The sequence below is a fragment of the Kogia breviceps genome, chromosome 1, assembly GCF_026419965.1.
Source record: "Kogia breviceps isolate mKogBre1 chromosome 1, mKogBre1 haplotype 1, whole genome shotgun sequence".
In the NCBI taxonomy this organism is placed as follows: Eukaryota; Metazoa; Chordata; class Mammalia; order Artiodactyla; family Physeteridae; genus Kogia; species Kogia breviceps.
Genome location: NC_081310.1, coordinates 175834210 through 175854648, shown reverse-complemented (window position 1 = coordinate 175854648; position 20439 = coordinate 175834210). Strand labels below are relative to the sequence as shown.

At 46.8% G+C, this 20439-nt stretch overlaps 1 protein-coding gene across 1 annotated transcript in view; it reads right to left on the bottom strand.

Annotated features, from left to right (window-relative positions):
• Positions 1 to 20439, bottom strand: part of CSMD2 (CUB and Sushi multiple domains 2) — a 655429-nt gene that overhangs the window by 203454 nt on the left and 431536 nt on the right. The window contains exons 20-22 of the mRNA XM_059070872.2: positions 12777 to 12992; positions 11138 to 11326; positions 5054 to 5223 (exon numbers count right to left, since the gene is read on the bottom strand). Coding sequence (XP_058926855.1) covers positions 5054 to 5223; positions 11138 to 11326; positions 12777 to 12992 — 575 coding nt within the window. The remainder of the gene's footprint in view (positions 1 to 5053; positions 5224 to 11137; positions 11327 to 12776; positions 12993 to 20439) is intronic.

The window sequence follows — 20439 nt, the reverse complement described above, 5'->3', positions numbered from 1 at the left end:
TAAACTATAGATACTATATGGTAACCTGCTCTTTCACTTAATATAATGTGTATATTTTTCAAATCATTAAATATTTTTTCCACAACAGCACTTAAACAGCTGTAGAAATTACCATCATAAAATTAACCCAACCCACAATATAATCATTCGCATATCATTGTCCAGAATATGTGGAATATGTGCCCTGGCACATAAGATGCACTCAACAAATGAAAATTAGGAGCTTTTGTAATGTTGACACATCCTTACGTTCCTGGAATCCATCCCATTGGTCATTTTTGTTTTAATGCACAGCTAGATTCAACATGATACCTTATTTAGGATTTTTAGATCTATGATCATAAGTGAAACTGGCCTAATACTTTATTTTGCCCTTATTCAGTTTGATATCAATATTTCTACTTGTCCCATTTAAATAAAGTGAGTGGGGAGATGGATACTAATTTTTCTCTTTTCTGACACAGTTTGATTATTGCAGGGATTAATTGTTTCTTGAAGTTTTGTGAGTTTACCTGTAAAATAGGCTAGGTCTGGCGACTTTGAGAGAGAATTTGGGAGAATTCCAATGTTTTAAATGGTTATTGGTTTATTCAGATTTGTATTTTTTCTTGATACTAGTACTTATTATCTATAAAAATTTCCATTTCATTTAAGCTTTCAGATTTTTTGTCTTATGCTTTTTCCTAAACATTTTCTTATTGTTTTCATAATCTCTACCTTATCTATGACTATGTTCCTTTTTCATTCTTAAAATTATATATTTGTGGCTTCTTTATTCCTCGATCAGTCCTGTAAATTTTGTCTATTTTATTATTTTTCAAAGAACCAGTTGGTTTTGTTGATAATTGCTAGTTTTTAAATTTTTCTTTTTTAGTCACTTTCGCTTTTATCTTTAAAAGTATTTCTTCTACTTTCTTTGGATTTATTCTGTTATATTATTCAAGCTACCTAAATCCTTATTCATTTTTAACCTAGGTGATATGTCAGAGACTAACAGAGGTATATTAAATCTTCCACAATGACTGTGACTTTATTAAAACTTTTTACATTTCTAGCAATTTTTATTTAATTTATTCATGCTATGTTATTTGGCACATAAAGTTTTACTGTGAATTGATTGTGCATTTTATGAATATAAAAGAATTCTCTTTTTCATTTCGAGATGTGAGAGGAGTTCTCAAATTCATCTTATAATAAAGTGATTTCATTTTTCTGTGGTTTACCATCTTCTGTTCATTGCCTCCATTCCATTTTTTAATTGGGTGATCATGTTTTTCATCTCTATTCAATCTTTCTTCATCTCAGATTCCTCTGTTTTCATTATTGCCTATTTTTGTGTCATAAGTATAATATTCTCTCAAATCCTGTTAAGAATACAAATTAGAAGTTTTTAAAGTATTTTTTTTTCTTTGTTGCTTGCAGAGGGGCAATTAACTCTGACTCCTCAGACAGGTCCCCTTCATCTGATCTACTGAATATTCACACATATCCAGTTCATTTTCCAGTTGGCACACCATGACAGAGGGAAAATAAAAATGGATATTGGAAAGACCCAGTAGCTCCCCTAAGGCGGAGCAGAAGAGTTAAGCCAGGAGAAGCCATAGTAGGAGCTTCCCCTGCTCCTGGTACTAAAGCACGTGTGTGTGAGGGAGAGTGCATATATGTGTATGTGTGTGTACATGTGCATGTGTGTGTGTGTATGACTGTGGCAGCCTCTTCTCTAATGAGCTTGCCCACCCTCGTTAGGAGCCAGCCATGGCATTGCTCTGCTTTATCCAGCTTGCCAACAACAGCCAAATAGAATCCAGAAAGTCATGTTGAGAGGGAACTGTGGCTCTGTGTGGTTTCTCCGACCCTGTGTGCTTCCAGAAGAGCTAGGTGGATTGAGATCTGGCCCCTGCCAACAGCCCCATGGTGTGTCCTTGGCTCCAGGCTCTGCTGCTCTGAGCTAGGTGGTCTTAGATGCATTCTTTCCTTGAGGTTTCTAGCACTTAATCCACAGGCAGGATTTCAATTCACTTATGTGAATTACACTTTGATTAGGCTCTTTCTCAAAATGGACCCCTTTTGGGGGGTATTTCATTTGGCAAAAATTTCTTTAAGTTGTATGTGAAAGGCACCCTTGCCTAATTTCCCGTTTTCATGTCCCTTTAGTCATTTCCGCAGGAACCGCAGAGGATGTAGTTATATACATGGGCTTCGTGTGCCATCTTGAGCTGGGAGCTGTTGTCTTTCCACACCATTGCCTTTAGAGGACCTTCTGTCTTGCAGATGACAGAGGTCAAAATTTTGGTGGAGGCCAAAACAGAAGAAATCAGGTAGTTCTAGGAGACAAGCTGGAGTATGTGTAGGGGTGAGGTCTAAGAAATTTTCAGTTATTAAAGGTAATGAAAAGATTGAGAGTCACAAATGCAAGAAAACAGTCATTTCATGGGTCAGAAATCCAAGAGTGTATGGTGGTGTGGAGGGTTGGTCAGAAGCAAGTATGGAGGAAGTGGCGGGTCTCACTGGGCAGGAAGGAGTCCAGGTATGCACTGGGGTTCCTGGGAGGGACAGGTACATCCTCAGGACTGGAAATACACCAGTGTTCTGGCAGATGGGCCAGTTACACCAGAGCAAGGGCAGGGTGCTCCTGGCGGTGACTCTGGGTGCCACCTTCTTTGTGTCGAGGTAGATCGGAGCGACAGGTGTAAAGAGCATTGCCACTGCAGCTGACAGTGGTTGCAGGGTGGAAACTATAACCGTGCATTTCTTTTCATTCCAAAATAATTCGTGTCCCAGGTTCTCCCTCGGGAGGGCAAGGGTCCTGAGGGGAAGAGTTACAACAGGAAACTACGTGATCTCCCTGGATGCCTTGCTCTCCCTTCCCCAGACCCCCTACTATGGAAGCTCTGGTGGTTACAGGATCGTGTGGATGGCCTTTTGGCCAGGTCAGCACCACAGCCCAACCTTCTGAGGAGGACACTACAGAGGCCTAGAAAGGGAGGAAGAGGCTTTTCGGCAAGAAGGTGGAGCCCAGTGTTAGAAGGCTGGTGGCAGGGCCAGCCTGGCAGGCGGCTGCAGAGACCAAGTCTGAAGTCTGGAAAGATCCCTCTAAGAAACACAGGAAAGCATCTCCCTCTCCCCACAGCCCTGCAGGGCCACCTGAGATCCTGATCCCTGCCTGAACCCTCCCTGACCTCTGACCTGGGGATGATGCCCCAGGTCCCTCCCTTCTTACCCTGAGTGCCTCCAAAAGTCTCTCTTCTGTCTGTTAAGCTGCTCACTCAACCCTGAGGCAGAACCTTGATAGTGCAGTGGGGTATGAACACCTGCTGACTATGTCTTAGGTGCTACTCTGAGTCCAGACCACCCTAGAGAGGATGCTTGGGCACCAGCCATGCTCCATGTGGCCTCTAGCCGCCAAGGCAGGAGGCCTTCTGCTGGCCCCGTCAGGCCACATGCCCAGAACTGCTGCTCACCCTCCCCTCAAAACCTGGAAATTGTAAGTCTCAAAAGTGCCTTCTTCTGCAGAGTTAACGGCATCCTTCCTCCAAGAAGGTCTCTGCATTGTCCAGCTTTCCTCAATTCCACCTGCAGCACTAGAGCACAGAAGTCCCTCTGGCCTTGTTGGCCCTGGGTGTGTCCTCTGAGGCTCTGTTGTTGATGATGAACAAATGGATGGAGAGAACTGAGGTCAAGGGAGAGGCCTGAAGACATGGCCCTTGGAAAGTATAAAGTCCTGTCTATTGTTCACTTACAGGGAGATGCACACTGCATTTCTCTGTCTGGGGAGCTTAGAGGTTGAAAAGTAGAGCTTAAGGAGCCCATGATAGGAATCCACTCCCTCCTGGGCCACTTTGCCATATTTTGTTCTGTTTTAGGCATATCTGGTTCCAACTGGTCATCTCATGGTACTTCCTCTTGGGTTCAAGAGCAATTAGGTAAGAGTGAGAGATGCCTTCCAAACATACACACACACACACACACACACACACACACACACACACACACACACACATACACACTCCCCAGAGGGTGGGTCAAGAGTATCATCTTTGCATAAAAAGCACAGTGTACTCATATCTACAGAGAGTCCTAATGGATGGGGATTATTTAATGGTTTCTCTTTGGATTTTCTAGAGTGGTGACCTTTGGTTGTTTCTAATGTCTAGACTTCTCTGGCTCCAGGGAATAAAACTATATTAGAATAAGATAAAAATGTTTCTTGGCCTAGGATGAAAATGGACTTAGTATGAGATTTTCCTTATAATCTTTTAAAATAAGGCAGCTCTTTGATAAGTTCTCCAGAGTCAGCTCTTTGATTACACACACACAATGTGTTATTGGAGGTACAAATCACACACACAAAGAAACACAGTCATAAGTGTGTTCAATGTCTTAACAAGTCCCTCTCTTAACCCTTTCTTTAGTCCAAGTCCTTTCACTTCTTTCTCTTATGTAGGTCTTGAATCCACTTTCTTCAACCCCACTGCTACATGCAGGCCATCACCATGGCACACTGAAGCTACTGAAATAGCCCACCGGTCACTGAAACATAAACTCAAAACATACACAAATGCACACACACAGAACACAAGTATGTACAGACACAGATCACCCAAACCAAATACAGACACAGACACAGATGCACACACATGTGGAAACGTACATATAAACATATCTATATGCACACATATCTACACAAATGCACATATTCTATGAACTCTTCCTTATCTAGGTTGATGGTCAGAGTTCACAATGGAAAACCTGATCCACTGGCCACTCCAACAGAGTTTATTATGGTGATTTACTGTCCAGACAATGCCTACTCAATCACATACATATTTGAGAGCAGTCAGCTCCTAAGCAAACTCTAAAGCCACATTCTTTAGAATACACTCGCCTACCCTTCTCTCTTAGATTCTCATTTCTCCCAGATGAGTGAGGACAACATCTTGGGACTCAGGAGGGAAGAAGAAAGGTTGGGTCATTCACACAGAGATAAATGAATGTGGTGACCATACTTTTGCATCCCGTAACATACATACTCTATGAAATCTATCAGTGTTACCTTGAGGACATCTCCTTCAGAGAGTTCAAATGCCCTGGCTTTGAGCTGAATCCCCTTCCCCGGCTGGGTCTGGATGGAGTAGATGCATTCGTGGTTGTTATTGTAGTTCACAGGGAAGTTGGGGGACAGCAGAGTGCCCTGAGTGCCCGTGACTGAATTCCCACACTCAGCTGGAAAGAGAAACATAATAATCACAGATTAACGCCCATCAGCTACATCTGGAAAACAACTCACAGCGCTGGAGTACCTTACAAAGATGACAAGTTGCTTGCCTCTCTACCTGCCAGAGTGCCTGTTTATCTGTCCATTTGTCTGTCTGTCTATAGGAATGCTTATCAAAGATTTTTTTTTTTAAACACCTGCCCACCTGTAGTTCCGCTACGTTCCTTTATTTCTCTCCTTCGGTTTGTCTGGTTTTCTTCCGCAGAAATAGAAATAAACCCACCAGGCACCCTTTACTTTCACAGTGTTATGAAGCAGCCATTCTCCCTCCCACCTGTTCATATAGTATCATAGCAACAGAAATGACCAAGGAGGGCGTCAGGGGACGATGGGGGCAGCCAAGTGAGGAGGGATGAAGCCTTTCAGTATCAGAGGATACAAAGGAAGAGGGGACAAGATTGAATAATAATTGCTAGCATCTTCCAATCTTTACAAGGATCATTTCCGCCATTAGTCACAGCAACCGATCCCCATAAGGCAGGCACAATTATCACCCTTGTTTTCAAGATAAAGATCCTGGTACTTCGCAATTTAGATCAAGTCTCTCAATTCAAGAAGAGGAGGGGGCTGACAACTCAGCCCTCTTGGTCCTGGAATTTAGGGCCTCTGAGGCTCTGAAGAAAGCTTTGGCACAGACCATGGAAACCCTGTTTAATTCAACAGCTAATGAATTCACACCTTCCTCTCAAAATCTGTTTCTGCTCCTCCAGAATTAGTCATTCTTTCCCCATTGTTCCTATACCTCTATTTATAGCGGTTATCACATTTTACTTGACTTATTTGTTAACATTTCTATCTCCTCCACTGCCCTGGGGGGGTCTAGGGCTTGGTCATATTTCTGTATCTCCAGGACCCACTGGCTCTGCTCCATATGTCTGGGCAGGACAGCAGCAGTGATGACAGGGGTAGCTCAGTGCACGGCATGTGCTGAAGGACCCTGCAGTTGGCTCTCTAGGGTCTTTGATAGTTGTGAAGCCTCTTCCTGGGCTTCCCTGTGGCAGAGCGTCTACCAGATCGCACCCTGATGGCTTGTTTCTTGTCCGCACCCCCTACCCAAACTGTGCGTTACTTGAAGGTAAGGGTCACGCTTAATGAATCCATGAATTTCCAAGGCTTAGCCCAGATTGTCTATAAAATAAATATTTGCCAAATGAATGAATGAATAAATATGGAGGACACTGACCTCAGAGGATGGACAGCTCTAAAAATGATTAGGTTCTGGAAGGATATAAATACAAGTCCAGATGGCGGGCCCATTATTTGTCTGGACATATGGGGAGTTTGGAGCATATGTTGAATCTCTGAGGTTGGTGGTAGCACGTCTGCTTTCCCCGAACCATTCCTCAGTGTCCCTATTCTAGGCACAGTCATTGGCTGGAAGGACCCTGAGGTCACCACATATTCAACTTTAATTGCCCTGAGCCTGGAGTGTCCTAGGCCACAGCAGTGTGGAGGGAGCATGTGATACAGGAACATTCAGAGCTGAGCCTCTAGTGGGCTTAGTTGTACCTCTGTGTGTTCTCTTGTCCCCAAGGCTGCTCCTTAGAACTTTGAAGATAGTGACCATGTCCCACCAATCAGTCCTCTGATTGGTGGGACAAGCCCTCCTCCCTGGGCCCTTTCCAGTTCAGGACCAGCTTCAGGTTCCTAAGACGTCACATAAGTCATTACTATGGACAGCATGTTTGTGTCCCTCTGACGAATTCTTATGCTGAAGCCCTGCTTCCCCAGTGTGATGCTATTTGGAGGTGGGGCCTTTGGGAGGTAATTAGGTCTAGATGAGGTCATGAGGGGAGAGCCCCCATGATGGGATTAGTGCCCTTATCAGCAGAGGAATTGACCAGAGCCTGCAATCTGTCTGCTGTGTGATGGTACAGCAAGAAGGCTGCCATCTGGAAACCAGGGAGAGGGCTTTTACCAGACACTGAATCCACTGGCACCTTGATCTTGGACTTGCCAGCCCCCGGAACTGTGAGAAATAAATGTTTGTTGTTGAAGCCACCCACTTTATGGTATTTTCTTATAGCAGCTCAAACTGAACAGGATAGCCATCATTTGTCTTGGAGGAGAAGTCTCGCTTTGCAGTACTTTCAACTCAGCCTGTTTGCAACGTGTCCGAACGTGCGTAATGAATGTGCAGAGCTGGGGCATAAAACTAAAGGGCGGGTGGTGGACCGGCAGCTTTAGGTAGATATGTTTCTAAAGTGTGTAAGTATTCTGGGTGCCCTCTGATGAAGGTGGGCATTTGGGGAGGGGGTGCTGAGGGCTGTGCATATTTAGACGTTTATTGCTCAGTCATATCACGTGGGCAGCCCTCTGAAGCAGCTCTCCATCATCTCTGGGCATCACACAGTATTCTCGTCCATCTAGGGAACGACATGTGGTGTAGTGGGATGAGCATGGATTTTAGACTCAGACAGACCAGTTATATCAACTCTCTGAACCTCAGTCTCTTCATCTGCCTCCATCTGGACAATAACAGCATCCATATAAAACTAGAGAGCACACATGTATGAAATTTTATGATGAAAGAGGTGAACATATAGGGAGTGGTTAGCACCTAGTAGGTCCTCACAAGAGTTATTCCTTTCTCTCCCCATCTAACCCGATGAATCTACACAGCTTATCTGCTTCTATTTGGAGCCCTAATTGCCCAGGCTCCGGGAATGACAGAAAGCCCAAGAAGCTTCTCGGGAAGCATGTGTTAGCTGCCTGACATTCACAGCACCCTCACTGTTCCTGATACCTCTTGCTCTCTGCCTAGTTCCCAAAAGTTGGTTTTCCTTAAACATGGGCTTTGACATATTTTTGCACCTCCTTCCTGCCCCGGCTTGCTGCACAATAGCTATATGCCGTCTCTGCCCCAGCGTGACCCTCTCCTCTTTCCCACATGCCCGATACCTTTATGGGGAGGGGAAGGGGGCTGACAGCTGCAGATGGGGCCAGTCCTTGGCCCCTACTGAGGCCTTTTTCCAGGGCACCGGGGAGTGTACAGGAGGTAGCCGGACCTGGCACTTGCTTTTGGGAGAGTTTTCAAAGTATCAGGGGAGGTGAGCAGATGTACTGAAAAGCCAAACACAAGCATAGATGGAAACAAATAAATGTTCCAGAGAAACAGTCATCTGCACCGGAAAGTGCTGCAGCTAATTCAGGCATCTACGACTTCTGTCATCCCCATCAGAAGAGGTCTCATTCGGGCTTCCCTGGTGGCGCAGTGGTTGAGAGCCTGCCTGCCGATGCAGGGGACACGGGTTCGTGCCCTGGTCTGGGAGGATCCGACATGCCGCGGAGCAGCTGGGCCCGTGAGCCATGGCCGCTGAGCCTATGCGTCTGGAGCCTGTGCTCCGCAATGGGAGAGGCCACAACAGTGAGAGGCCCGCGTACCGCAAAAAAAAAAAAAAAAAAAAAAGAAGAGGTCTCATTAAGGGCAGGGGCTGTGTCTTGTCCATCAGTCTGGGGCTCCCGAGGCAGAGAGTTAGGTCTGCTCCACCATGCGGGGCTCCCAAGGGCAGGGCCATGACTCTTGGTGCAGAATGGGGTCCTCTGGGATCAGGTCTGTCTCTTCCACATCCAGCTCAGGGGACCCTGAGGTCAGGGGCTGTGTCGCCCTGTCACACAATGAATTAGAGCCCAGGACAGTTCACCTCCTTCTCAGCAGGGAATGTTCCTGGTAAGTTATTAAGTTTACACCTCCAGTGCGTATGGCAACTGGGAGCATCTCCCAGGTGGGCATTCCTGTGGTACCTTCAGCCTGAGGTTCTGTTGCGGGCTGGCGGTAATTAGAGGTGATTATAATTGCTATGCGTTATGAATACATACAAAACAGAAGACAAATGTAACAATGAAAATATTGTGAGGCGTCATGAACAAACAGTAATTGGAATAATAAGTTAAAGAATGAGTTTATGTAATGAGATCAATGAGATCAATGAGGGCTTAGGGCGTGTGCGTATCTGTGGTCTTGGATAATCCCATTCAGGAAAAATTCCCCTCAGAGCCACTTAGCTGAAGACATTTCTCCAGAGCAGAAAAGAGCTGCTAGCAGCCACGTTGAAACTGAACCTACACAGTGGGAGTTACATGTGTGTCTGAATGCGTGTCCAGGTCAGGGTGGGTGGATGCTCTGGGGTATGGCTGCAGGAAAAAGGATAAACTTTGAGATTAACTGATCAAAAATGGAATTCTGCATCTATTTGTCTTAATGTTTCCCCTCTGAGATCGTAAAGGGTTCTTGGTTCTTGGTCATGTCATCGATAAATAATGATAAAAAGATTACTGGCAAAATGATGATAATTATATGGCACCCCACTGGTTTATGTAAATTACGTCATCTAATCTGGAATAAAGCCTGTGAATTGGATATTGTTATCTCTGTTTTATAAGCGAGGAAGCTGGAGCTGCTAGGGTCTGGTGGCTTGCCCAAGATCTAACAGCTGGTAAGTGGTAGAGCAGAGACTAACCCTCGGGCCCAGGTGGCCTCACAGCCTGAGCCCAGACCATCTTGCCGTCCTATTTATGAGTGTCCTCTGCAGAGCCCCAGGGCTCCGTGCGGTTGTCTTGGGCAAGGCCGACCTCAAGGGCTCTCGAGACGCCAGCACCTGTTTCAGTCAGTGCAGTGCTGCTTTGATCTGTTTGGTACACTGGGGTTTTCTGTAATATTTACCACTAGCGGATAGCAGTGAGCATGGAAGGTACTCCACTGATCTGGCCTGTGTTCCATCTAGCTCCATGGTGTGAGCATCGGGCAAGCAGAGCCATGAACCTTATAAATGAGGGACAGCCAGCAACTGTCCCCAGTCCCTGTGATATCACCCCACTTCTCTCCACCCTCTGGGCCTGGAGCTCTGAATAGCCTGCTCTAGCACACTGGCAAGGAGACTGGCAGGACCTTGGGTCACAGGGCTCCTGGTCCCAACTCCATCAGCTGCCTCTTTAACCTCACCATCCACTGTTCTCCCCCTCGCTCACTCCAGACTGGCCTCCAAGCTATTCCTCAAGCACTGAGCATCCTCGTGGCTTGGGGCCTTGGTACTCTGCTCCCTCTTCTCCCATGAATTAGCTCCTCGAATCCCTTCGGATCTCTACTAAAATGTCAGCTCATCAGAGAAGTCTTTCCTGACTACTTGTTATAAAAATCTCCAGCACTTTCTAAGCTGACCATCTTTCTCTGTAACCCTCAACACTGCCCGACACGCTACACATCCATGCGTTTACAGCCTATCTCCCCCCACCAGAATGTGAGAGCAGGAGTGGAGAGACCTTCTCTGTGTTGTTCACCTTTGTATTCTCAGCATCCAGAAGCACGCCTGACCTGCAATGGGTGCTCTATAAATGAACCCAACTCTTGCTTCTCTCTCTTCCCCAGCGGAACGGAGGAAGTCTTTCTAGAGATTCTCAAAAGCTAGCACCCTCATTGGACAAGTAAAATCAGCCCTCTCCTCCACCAGATGGGGATTCTCCATGGGCAAAGGTCATACCTCCTTCCTATAGGTGCACCCACACACCCCACCCAGATTTCTCCGCAAGAGGCATCAATTAGCCATGGGAATGTGTGTGAAGGGTAGGAGGTAACAGCATAGAAATGGATTTCATCCGAGTGCCTACTGTGGACCCGCTTTGTAAAGGTCAGTTGAGGCTACAGAACAGCTCGTGAAGCAGGCATTGCCGTCTCTCCTGTACCGATAAGGAGTTTGGTGTGGAAGGAGGATAGGTCACCCACCCAAGGTAACCGCGTGCTAAGACAGTCCTTAAACCCAGTCCTGTCGGCCTCTGGGCCCAGGTGCGTTCCACCACCTCCCAGCAATTGACTAAAGTCCTGCCAACCCCATTAGTGAAGCAAAATGAAAGCACGTGACCACCTACCAACACACCTTGGCAGAGGCGAGCTCCACAGGCGCCGTCTGCCCCCCAGGCACGTGATGCGGGACGTGCCCTCCAGACGGTACCCGGGGAAGCAGGAGAAGGTCAAGGTGTCGCCCACACCAAACTGCAAGCCCTTCCGGATGCTGTAGGCTGGGACCTCAGGCTCCTCACAGGGCTCCAAGTCATACTCTGGAAAGGGATCAGGAGAGCTGGGGTCAGACACAGAGGATGGGAACACACAGACAAAGACACCAGGGAGAAGAGGACCAGAGAGGAAGACAGACAGAGGTACAGGATACACACCGATGCACGACAAGTAAGGAGAGGAGAGACAGCCCGAGAGGGACAGAGACAGGCGAGAACAGACAGGTGTGTTCTGGGTGGTCTGAGTGCCTCCAGACCACAGCGGTGGGGGAGAGCACCGCCTTTCTGGAAACATGCTTTCCGGGAGTATTTCTGAGGCTGACCCTTCCCTCCTCTGTCCCTTCATCTCCACATGAACCCCAGCCTCAGGCTTGTGGACTCTGCTGCCTCTTTTTCCCTGGGCACCAAGCCAGATCAATTCAATCAGCCTGGTTCTAGAGGTTCAGAATGCATGACCCAGCCTAGGGCAACTTACACTGGGAAAAAGAATCCAAGTGCTTCAGCTGAAGCTGCGTCTTGGTAATGCTGGCACCGAGGCAGATGGCATGTGTGACGGAGTGGCAGTTATGCACCAGGGACCTGCCTCTAGTGACTTTTATACCTCTAGTGATGATATAGAAGTACCCTTTCCCTCATTCCCAAGGGCATCTCCCTTCTGGGACACAGTACCCCGGGGCTCTTTGTGGTGGGGAGAAAGAGGCTGGATGAGGCAGACTGGTTGGATATGTCCCATCAGCCAGGACATGGCAGGTGGCACCTGCTGGAGGGACATTGTGGGGCTGAGCTCGGCCATATCCCATTTCCTAGAGGTCAGATAGCTCTCAGCCATCCCGGGGGGACCCATCAGCTGTCTCTGCTCCTGGCTGCTGGTGGGAGGGGGGTGGTCTGGGAGCAATAGGATGAGACCCGCAGGAGGACCTGGTACTAGAGGAGTGAAGGGTCCTCCTTCCTCCCCGAATGCACATTAAAGAGCTTTCTTTTCAGGATTCCCAAACACAAAGATAAATATCCATCGCTACTAAATTAGCATTGGTGAAGCAGCCCCCAAATGAGACCAAAACACTCCAAAATGTGAATTTCAGTCTCCCTTCTTTTTCTTTTTTTCCCTTTTTTTTTTTTAAAAAGAAATTGCTGTGGTTGTGAAGTGGTGGAAGTGGAATTAGAAGAAGAATCTGGAATTACTAGGGCAGGACGGGACTCCTGAGGTCCTCTAGTTCAATCAGTTGTATTGGTCGTGTTCAGAGTGAAGCCTAAATACCTTCACCGAAGGAGATTCCCCAACAGACCTGCTAATTCCTTCCAAGCCCACTATAAGGAAGTTCGTCCTTGTGTCTAACCCAACTATCTTCTGCTGCAGCAGTGAGGTCCCTCTCCCAGAGGCTGGGGAGGGGACCAATAGCCATCTGCTGGGAAGACCTGAGGCCGGCAGCAGGGTGGGGGGGTGGGAGGGACAGAGTGCTCAGCCATCACCCCGAGGGACCCTCACACGCTTTACCTGAGAAGGTGATGTTGAAGCCTTCGTAGGACATGGAGAAATCGGAAACGAAGCGGACCTGGGCAGTGAAGTTGCCGTAGAGTCCAGCGCTGATGGGGGCTGGCAACCGGGAACCGGTCAGCTGCCTCAGGGGCTGGGTGAAACTGCCGTTCTCCGTGATGAGGAGGTAGTCATGGCTGCTCTCCAGGTGGAAGGTGTGGAAAGTGAAGAACACACCTGCCAGGAGACCAGAGGGTCAGGGTGATGACAGTGAGAGGTCTGAAGGGGCTCAGCTGCACGATGGGGTGTGCACAAACATTTCCCGTTTGCAAACGTCTATCGGTGTGCAGAACCTCAAGCTTTAGCATGATCAACACACACCAGCCAACCGGAATGAAGGAACCCAGGTGAACCGCGCACGCCCCTGCCCTGAGGTCCAGTCAGGGAGAAGGATGCTGCTTTCTGGTAGTCCTAATTTGAAAGGGATTTATGGCTAGCTCATTCATTCAGTCAACGAGTATTTGTACATTTATTGGGTACTTCCTATGGGCCAGGATCCAGGGCTAGGTGGGTGCAAGGGGATATAGCTACAGTACAGAGTGACAAATGCTGGAACCAATGTAGATCAGACTGCGCTGGGGGGCAGAAGGGAAAGAGGGGAGGGTAGGATGCCCCCACAAAAGAGTGAGCATTTGACTGGGGTCTTAAAAGGAGGCTTAGGAATTAACCGGGTAAGAGGGGAAAGGGCACCCCAAGCAGGGCACCGGAGACATAGCCGCTGTGGATTCCAGGGCTCTGTGAGCTGCACGGTGCGGCTGGACACACTAAGCAGGAAACATCTGGAAGAGGGGCTGGAAATGTAGGCTGGGGCTGAACTGGATATTTTTCTGGAGGCATTGAGAAGCCATTCTATTCAGATTGGATCTGATTTCAGATTAGCAAGATGTTGGTGGCTGTGAGGAGGATGAAGTGGACGGGGAGAGAACAGTTAGAAGGATGTCAGCCATGCACTGGGGGAAAGTGGATGGGGGCTGGCAGAGGGGGTGAGAGCAGGAAAGGGACATGAGACTCAGGAGGTGAAGTGGACAGGGATCAGAGGCTACAGATGCAAAGGAGGAGTTAAGGGATGACGGAGAAGGGTTTTTTTTTTAACATTTTTTTAAAAAACATCTTTATTGGAGTATAATTGCTTTACAGTGGTGTGTTAGTTTCTGCTTTATAACAAAGTGAATCAGCTATACATATACATATGTCCCCATATCTCCTCCCTCTTGTGTCTCCCTCCCACCCTCCCTATCCCACCCCTCTAGGTGGTCACAAAGCACCGAGCTGATCTCCCTGTGCTATGCAGCTGCTTCCCACTAGCTATCTATTTTACATTTGGTAGTGTATATATGTCCATGTCACTCTCTCACTTCATCCCATCTTGCCCGTCCCCCTGCCCATGTCCTCAAGTCCATTCTCTACATCTGCATCTTTATTCCTGTCCTGCCCCTAGGTTCTTCAGAACCATTTTTTTTTTTAGATTCCATATATATGTGTTAGCATATGGTATTTATTTTTTCTCTTTCTGACTTACTTCACTCTGTATGACAGACTCTAGGTCCATCCTCACTACAAATAATTCAATTTCATTTCTTCTTATGGCTGAGTAATATTCCATTGTATATATGTGCCGCATCTTCTTTATCCATTCATCTGTCGATGGACACTTAGGTTGCTTCCATGTCCTGGCTATTGTAAGTAGAGCTGCAATGAACATTTTGGTACATGACTCTTTTTGAGTTATGGTTTTCTCAGGGTATATGACCCAGCCAGGATTGCTGGGTCATATGGTAGTTCTATTTGTAGTTTTTTAAGGAACCTCCATACTGCATCCCATAGGTTTTGATTGTCGTGTTTTCATTGTCATTTGTCTCGAGCTATTTCTTGATTTCCTGTTTGATTTCTTCAGTGGTCTCTTGGTTATTAAGTAGTGTATTTTTTAGCCTCCATGTATTTGTATTTTTTACAGATTTTTTCCTGTAATTGATATCTAGTCTCATAGCATTGTGGTTGGAAAAGATACTTGATGAGATTTCCATTTTCTCAAATTTACCAAGGCTTGATTTGTGACCCAAGATATGATCTATCCTGGAGAATGTTCCATGAGCACTTGAGAAGAAAGAGTATTCTGTTGTTTTTGGATGGAATGTCCTATAAATATCAATTAAGTCCATCTTGTTTAATGTATCATTTAAAGTTTGTGTTTCCTTATTTATTGTCATTTTGGATGATCTGTCCATTGGTGAAAGTGGGGTGTTAAAGTCCTCTACTATGATTGTGTTACTGTCGATTTCCCCTTTTATGGCTGTTAGCATTTGCCTTATGTATTGAGGTGCTCTTATGTTGGGTGTATAAATATTTACAATTGTTATATCTTCTTCTTGGATTGATCCTTTGATCATTATGTTGTGTCCTTCTTTATCTCTTGTAAGAGTCTTTATTTTAACGTCTATTTTGCCTGATATGAGAATTGCTACTCAAGCTTTCTTTTGATTTCCCTGTGCATGGAATATCTTTCTCCATCCTCTCACTTTCAGTCTGTATGTGTCCCTAGGTCCAAAGTGGGTCTCTTGTACACAGCATATATACAGGTTTTGTTTTTGTATCCATTCAGCCAGTCTATGTCTTTTGGTGGGAGCATTTAATCCATTTACATTTACGATAATTATTGATATGTATGTTCCTATTCCCATCTTCCTAATTGTTTTGGGTTTGTTATTGTAGGTCTTTTCCTTCTCTTGTGTTTCCTGCCTAGAGAAGTTCCTTTAGCATTTGTTGTAAAGGTGGTGTGGTGGTGCTGAATTCTCTTAGCTTTTGCTTGTCTGTAAAGGTTTTAATTTCTCTGTCAAATCTGAATGAGATCCTTGCTGGGTAGAGTAATCTTGGTTGTAGTTTTTTTCCCTTTCATCACTTACATATGTCCTTCTACTCCCTTCTGGCTTGCAGAGTTTCTGCTGAAAGCTCAGCTGTTAACCTTATGGGGATTCCCTTACATGTTATTTGTTTCTTTTCCCTTACTGCTTTTAATATGTTTTCTTTGTATTTAATTTTTGACAGTTTGATTATTATGTGTCTTGGCGTGTTTATCCTTGGGTTTATCCTGTATGGGACTCTCTGTTCTTCCTAGACTTGATTGACTATTTCCTTTCCCATATTAGGGAAGTTTTCAACGATAATCTCTTCAAATAGTTTCTCAGTCCCTTCCTTTTTCTCTTCTTCTTCTGGGACCCCTATAATTAGAATGTTGGTGCATTTAAAGTTGTTCCAGAGGTCTCCAAGACTGTCCTCAATTCTTTTCATTCTTTTTTCTTTATTCTGCTTTGCAGTAGCTATTTCCACTATTTTATCTTCCAGGTTACTTATCTGATCTTCTCCATCAGTTATTCTGCTATTGATTCCTTCTAGAGAATTTTAAATTTCATTTATTGTGTTGTTCATCATTGTTTGTTTGCTCTTTAGTTCTTCTAGGTCCTTGTTAAACGTTTCTTGTGTTTTCTCCATTTCATTTCTAAGAATTTGGATCATCTGTATTATCATTACTCTGAATTCTTTTTCAGCTAGACTGCCTATTTTCTCTTCATTTGTTTGGTCTGGTGGGTTTTTAATGTTGCTCCTTCATCTGCTGTGTGTTTCTCTTCCTTTCATCTGCTGTGTGTGTCTTCTCATTTCGCTTATCTTATTGTGTTTGGGGTCTCCTTTTCGCAGGCTGCAGGTTTGTACTTCCTGTTTTTGTTGGTGTCTGCCCCCAGTGGCTAAGGTTGGTTCAGTGGGTTGTGTACGTTTCCTCTTGGAGTGGGCTAGTGCCTGTGTTCTGGTGGATGAGGCTGGATCTTGTCTTTCTGGTGGGCAGGACCGCATCCGGCGGTGTGTTCTGGGGTGTCTGTGACCTTATTATGATTTTAGGTAGCCTCTCTGCTAATGAGTGGGGCTGTGTTCCTGTCTTGCTAGTTGTTTGGCATAGGGTGTCCAGCACTCTAGCTTGCTGGTTGTTGAATGGAGTTGGGTCTTAGCATTGAAATGGAGATCTCTGGGATAGCTTTCGCCATTTGATATTAAGTGGAGACAGGAGGTCTCTGGTGTACCAATGTCCTGAACTCAGCTCTCCCGTCTCAGAGGCACAGGCCTGATACCCGGCCAGAGCACCAAGACCCTGTCAGCCCCACGGCCAGGTACTTGGGGAGTTTCTTGCCTTTGGGGAAGTCTGAGGTCTTCTGCCAGCGTTCAGTAGGTGTTCTGTAGGAGTTGTTCCACATGTAGATGTATTTCTGATGTACTTGTGGGGAGGAAGGTGATCTCCAAGTCTTACTCCTCTGCCATCTTGAAGGTCTCCCCGGATGACAGGGAAGATCTTGACCTGAAGGACAGTGATATCTTTTGTGACCTGGGGTCGGACGCATAGGAAGAAGAGGAGCAGGTGGTAGAAGGGTAATGGCCTTGGCTTTGAACACCCTGCATGTTTGGCATTCAAGCAGCATGAGCTAGTGGGAACTGGAAGTACAGACTTAGAGTTCAGGACTAAGGTCAGACTACAGCAGTAGATCTGGGAGAGCTGCTACCTGAATCCACAAGCATGAAGTGGACCAGAGCAGGGAAGGGCAGCCATCAGAGGAGGGGCAGATTGGAAGCCTGAGGGAGGAGGGGCATCAAACAGAAGACAGGGAGGAGGGGGATTGGTGGGGCAGGGGACAGGCAGCCATGCCATTTGAGACGGGGAAAAAGGGAGAGGACCTCCACTGAGAGGGAGGTGCTAAGAGCACTCAATAAAGACAATAACATTCAGCACTAAGTATATGTGTCACTGTCCTGAGTTGCTCTTTAGTTGGCCCCTATCAATCAGAAGGAAAGATATGGAAACATTTCGCTCTGCTAAGAACCCTCCAGCAGGGTATGATTATTCTCATTCCATGTTACACCTGAGGAAACCAAGGCACAAAGCAATGAAGTCATTTGTCCAAGGTCAACCAACTAGTAGGGGGGAGAGCTGAGATCTGAACTGAGACAATCTGGTGGCAGAGGCTGTGCAATAAACCACCCCATGAGGCAGCTTCTCCCGCTATGGAAAGAGAGCCCGCAGTAGAAGGGGCCAGGTGGCGGCAGGGATCAGGAGTGAGCAAGGTTATGGAACAGCAGGATCTTAACACCCAGAGCAACTCCTGAACTTGTCCAGATGGCGGTTGTGCTCGGGTGGGCAGATGTGTAATGCACGTCCACCCGCGGGTGAGTGTGCCCATGGGAATACATGCCAAGGACGTACCAGGGCAGGAACTCGGGTAGGCGAGGAATGCTGCACCCAAGTGCTGTTCAAAGTCCACGGACCTCAGCATCTGGGGCATTGTCTGGAAACTTGTTGGACATGCAGAATCTTGGCCTCCACCACAGACCTCCTGAATTAGAATCTGCATGCTAACAAGATCCCCCAAGAGATTTGTAGGCACATAAAACTGTGAGGAATACTTCTCTAATTACTGACACGTTTTTGATAAAGATGGTTAGATCCAAGGTCTTCATGCTTAAGCATTTTAGATGTTTTCATTTTTTTTTGCCTCTCTGTTGATAGAAACTGGTGATCTGGAGTATTTAGGATTCTACAGGTGGGGGTTGGGGGAACAGAACCCAGTAGAGGTGGGACCAGGGAAGCAGCTTGTGAATGCCCTGTGCCTGGGCAGCTGACATGCATCCATTTATCTATTTACTCAAAGACATAGACCCTGAGCGCCTACTAAGTGCCAGCCTGTGCTAAGCACCGAGAAAGATCTCCCAGTCTAGAGGAGGAGGCAGGTACATCAGCAGTGAGACTACAGAGTGGGGACACAGAGGGAGAGTGGGTAACTACGCCTCCGGGGTTGGGAAGGCTTCACAGGGGTCACAGTCTGTGACACGAGGGGTGTAAGCATGCTTGGAACCCCACGGGTATGTATGCCCGTACATATCCTGTACTGCCGACACATAAACACGTGTGCAAATGAGAAAACTACTCTCAGTCTGCAGAGCTTGGGGAGAGCCTTAGTGGAATAGATGTCTTTCCCTCCTAGCTGGAACACAGGGTTGGGTGGAGGATGAGTCAGACACAGAAACAGGCGGAAACGAAGGTGAATTAAGCACTGTGCCTTTACTCTGTTTTTCCAGCATGCGAATACAGCCCCTCCAAAGGAGTAAACATTTGGCAGGGATTCTAAGGATGAGTAAACAACTGAGGTGAAACTCCTGGGTTCCCCCGCTATGCTGATTGCTTGGGGCTCTTTGGGCCATTGTGTGAAAATGAAGACATTGTCACAGAAATAGAGAGGCCCTGTGTTGGAGTTTGAATCCAGATTTGGCGTGACAGATGCACACAGAAACGAAGACTCCACTGGAGTGAACCATGCAGAATCGTTCAAAGGACATTAACACCATATTGGAGCAGAAAAAGCAGGGCCATGGGAAAGGAGGGGATTTGGAGGGAGGCAGACCTGGGTCAAAAGCCCGTCTACCAGCGAAAGTGTCTGGGCCAAAGTTGCTCTGCGCCTTTAGGTGACATTTAATCCTTGGAGAGAGGAACACCTGGGGCAGCACATGCAAAGCCCATGGCACAATGCCTGGCACACAGTAGGCATTCTTAATACTCAGTTCATCTAACTCCCAGACAGCCTTGTGGGTTAATAGATGTCGGACCTGGGGTCTTAGCAAGGGCACATTATCTGGACTCCTGAAACGGCTGTTCCCTTGGGCTGGGCATGTGGTTAAGTTGAACAATTCTGAATTTCACAGAGTTTTCAGTTTTCCCAGCTGGACTTCTACCTGGTAGGGAGCAATCGGAGTCAGCAGCCTCCGTAGGTCTGTTAACCCGAGATACTGTTACAAGCAGAGCCTGAGGGGTGCCCTCTGGAGAAGGGTCTGAGTTCACTTTAATTCAATTCATATAGATACTTCTGGAGTTTCTTATGTGCCAGGCATGAAGCCAGCAGCTGAGGAAACTGCAGGAAGCAAGGCAGACATTTCTCTGAAAGAGCTTGGAGTTGGTCCGGGGGACAGATGACGAGGATGCCAAGTTCCATACAGTGGGGAGAAGTCTGGGATTGGGAAGGTACAGGGTCACACAGGAGCCTGTGGAGGGGAGCCCCACCCAGACCCAGCGCTAGGGGGCAGCGGGTCGGGAAGGTTCAGTAGAGGAAGTGAGCTCGGAAGGATGAGGAGCTGGCCAGGCAAGGGGAATGGTGGAGATGCTGCGGGGACCGGAAGTGTTCCAGGAGAAGAAAATTGTCCCATTGTGCAAAGCTCTAGAGGACAACAAAAGCCTAAGAAGTTCTAGGAACTGAAAGAAGTTCAGTGTAGCTAGAACTTAGTGTTTAGAGGGCTCAGAAGGAGGCTAGAAAGGTAAGCCAGGGCTATAAGGCCATGCTAGCTATTTTACAATTTGGGGCTCAATGCTTAGGGTCTGGTGAAGGCTTTCAATGGTTCTAAGGAAGAAGTGACCTGGTTATACATCAGTGACCTCTTGTTGATTCTCTGCCTGGAACACCTCTTATCCTGGCTAATTCCTGTTCATCCTTGAAGACTGGCCTAAGTCTCAACCCCCCACCTGTGTCTGCTCTATCCCAGAATTGACCATGGTACATTGAGAGGTCTCTTTAGGCTGGATCTCTACCACTAGACTACAAGG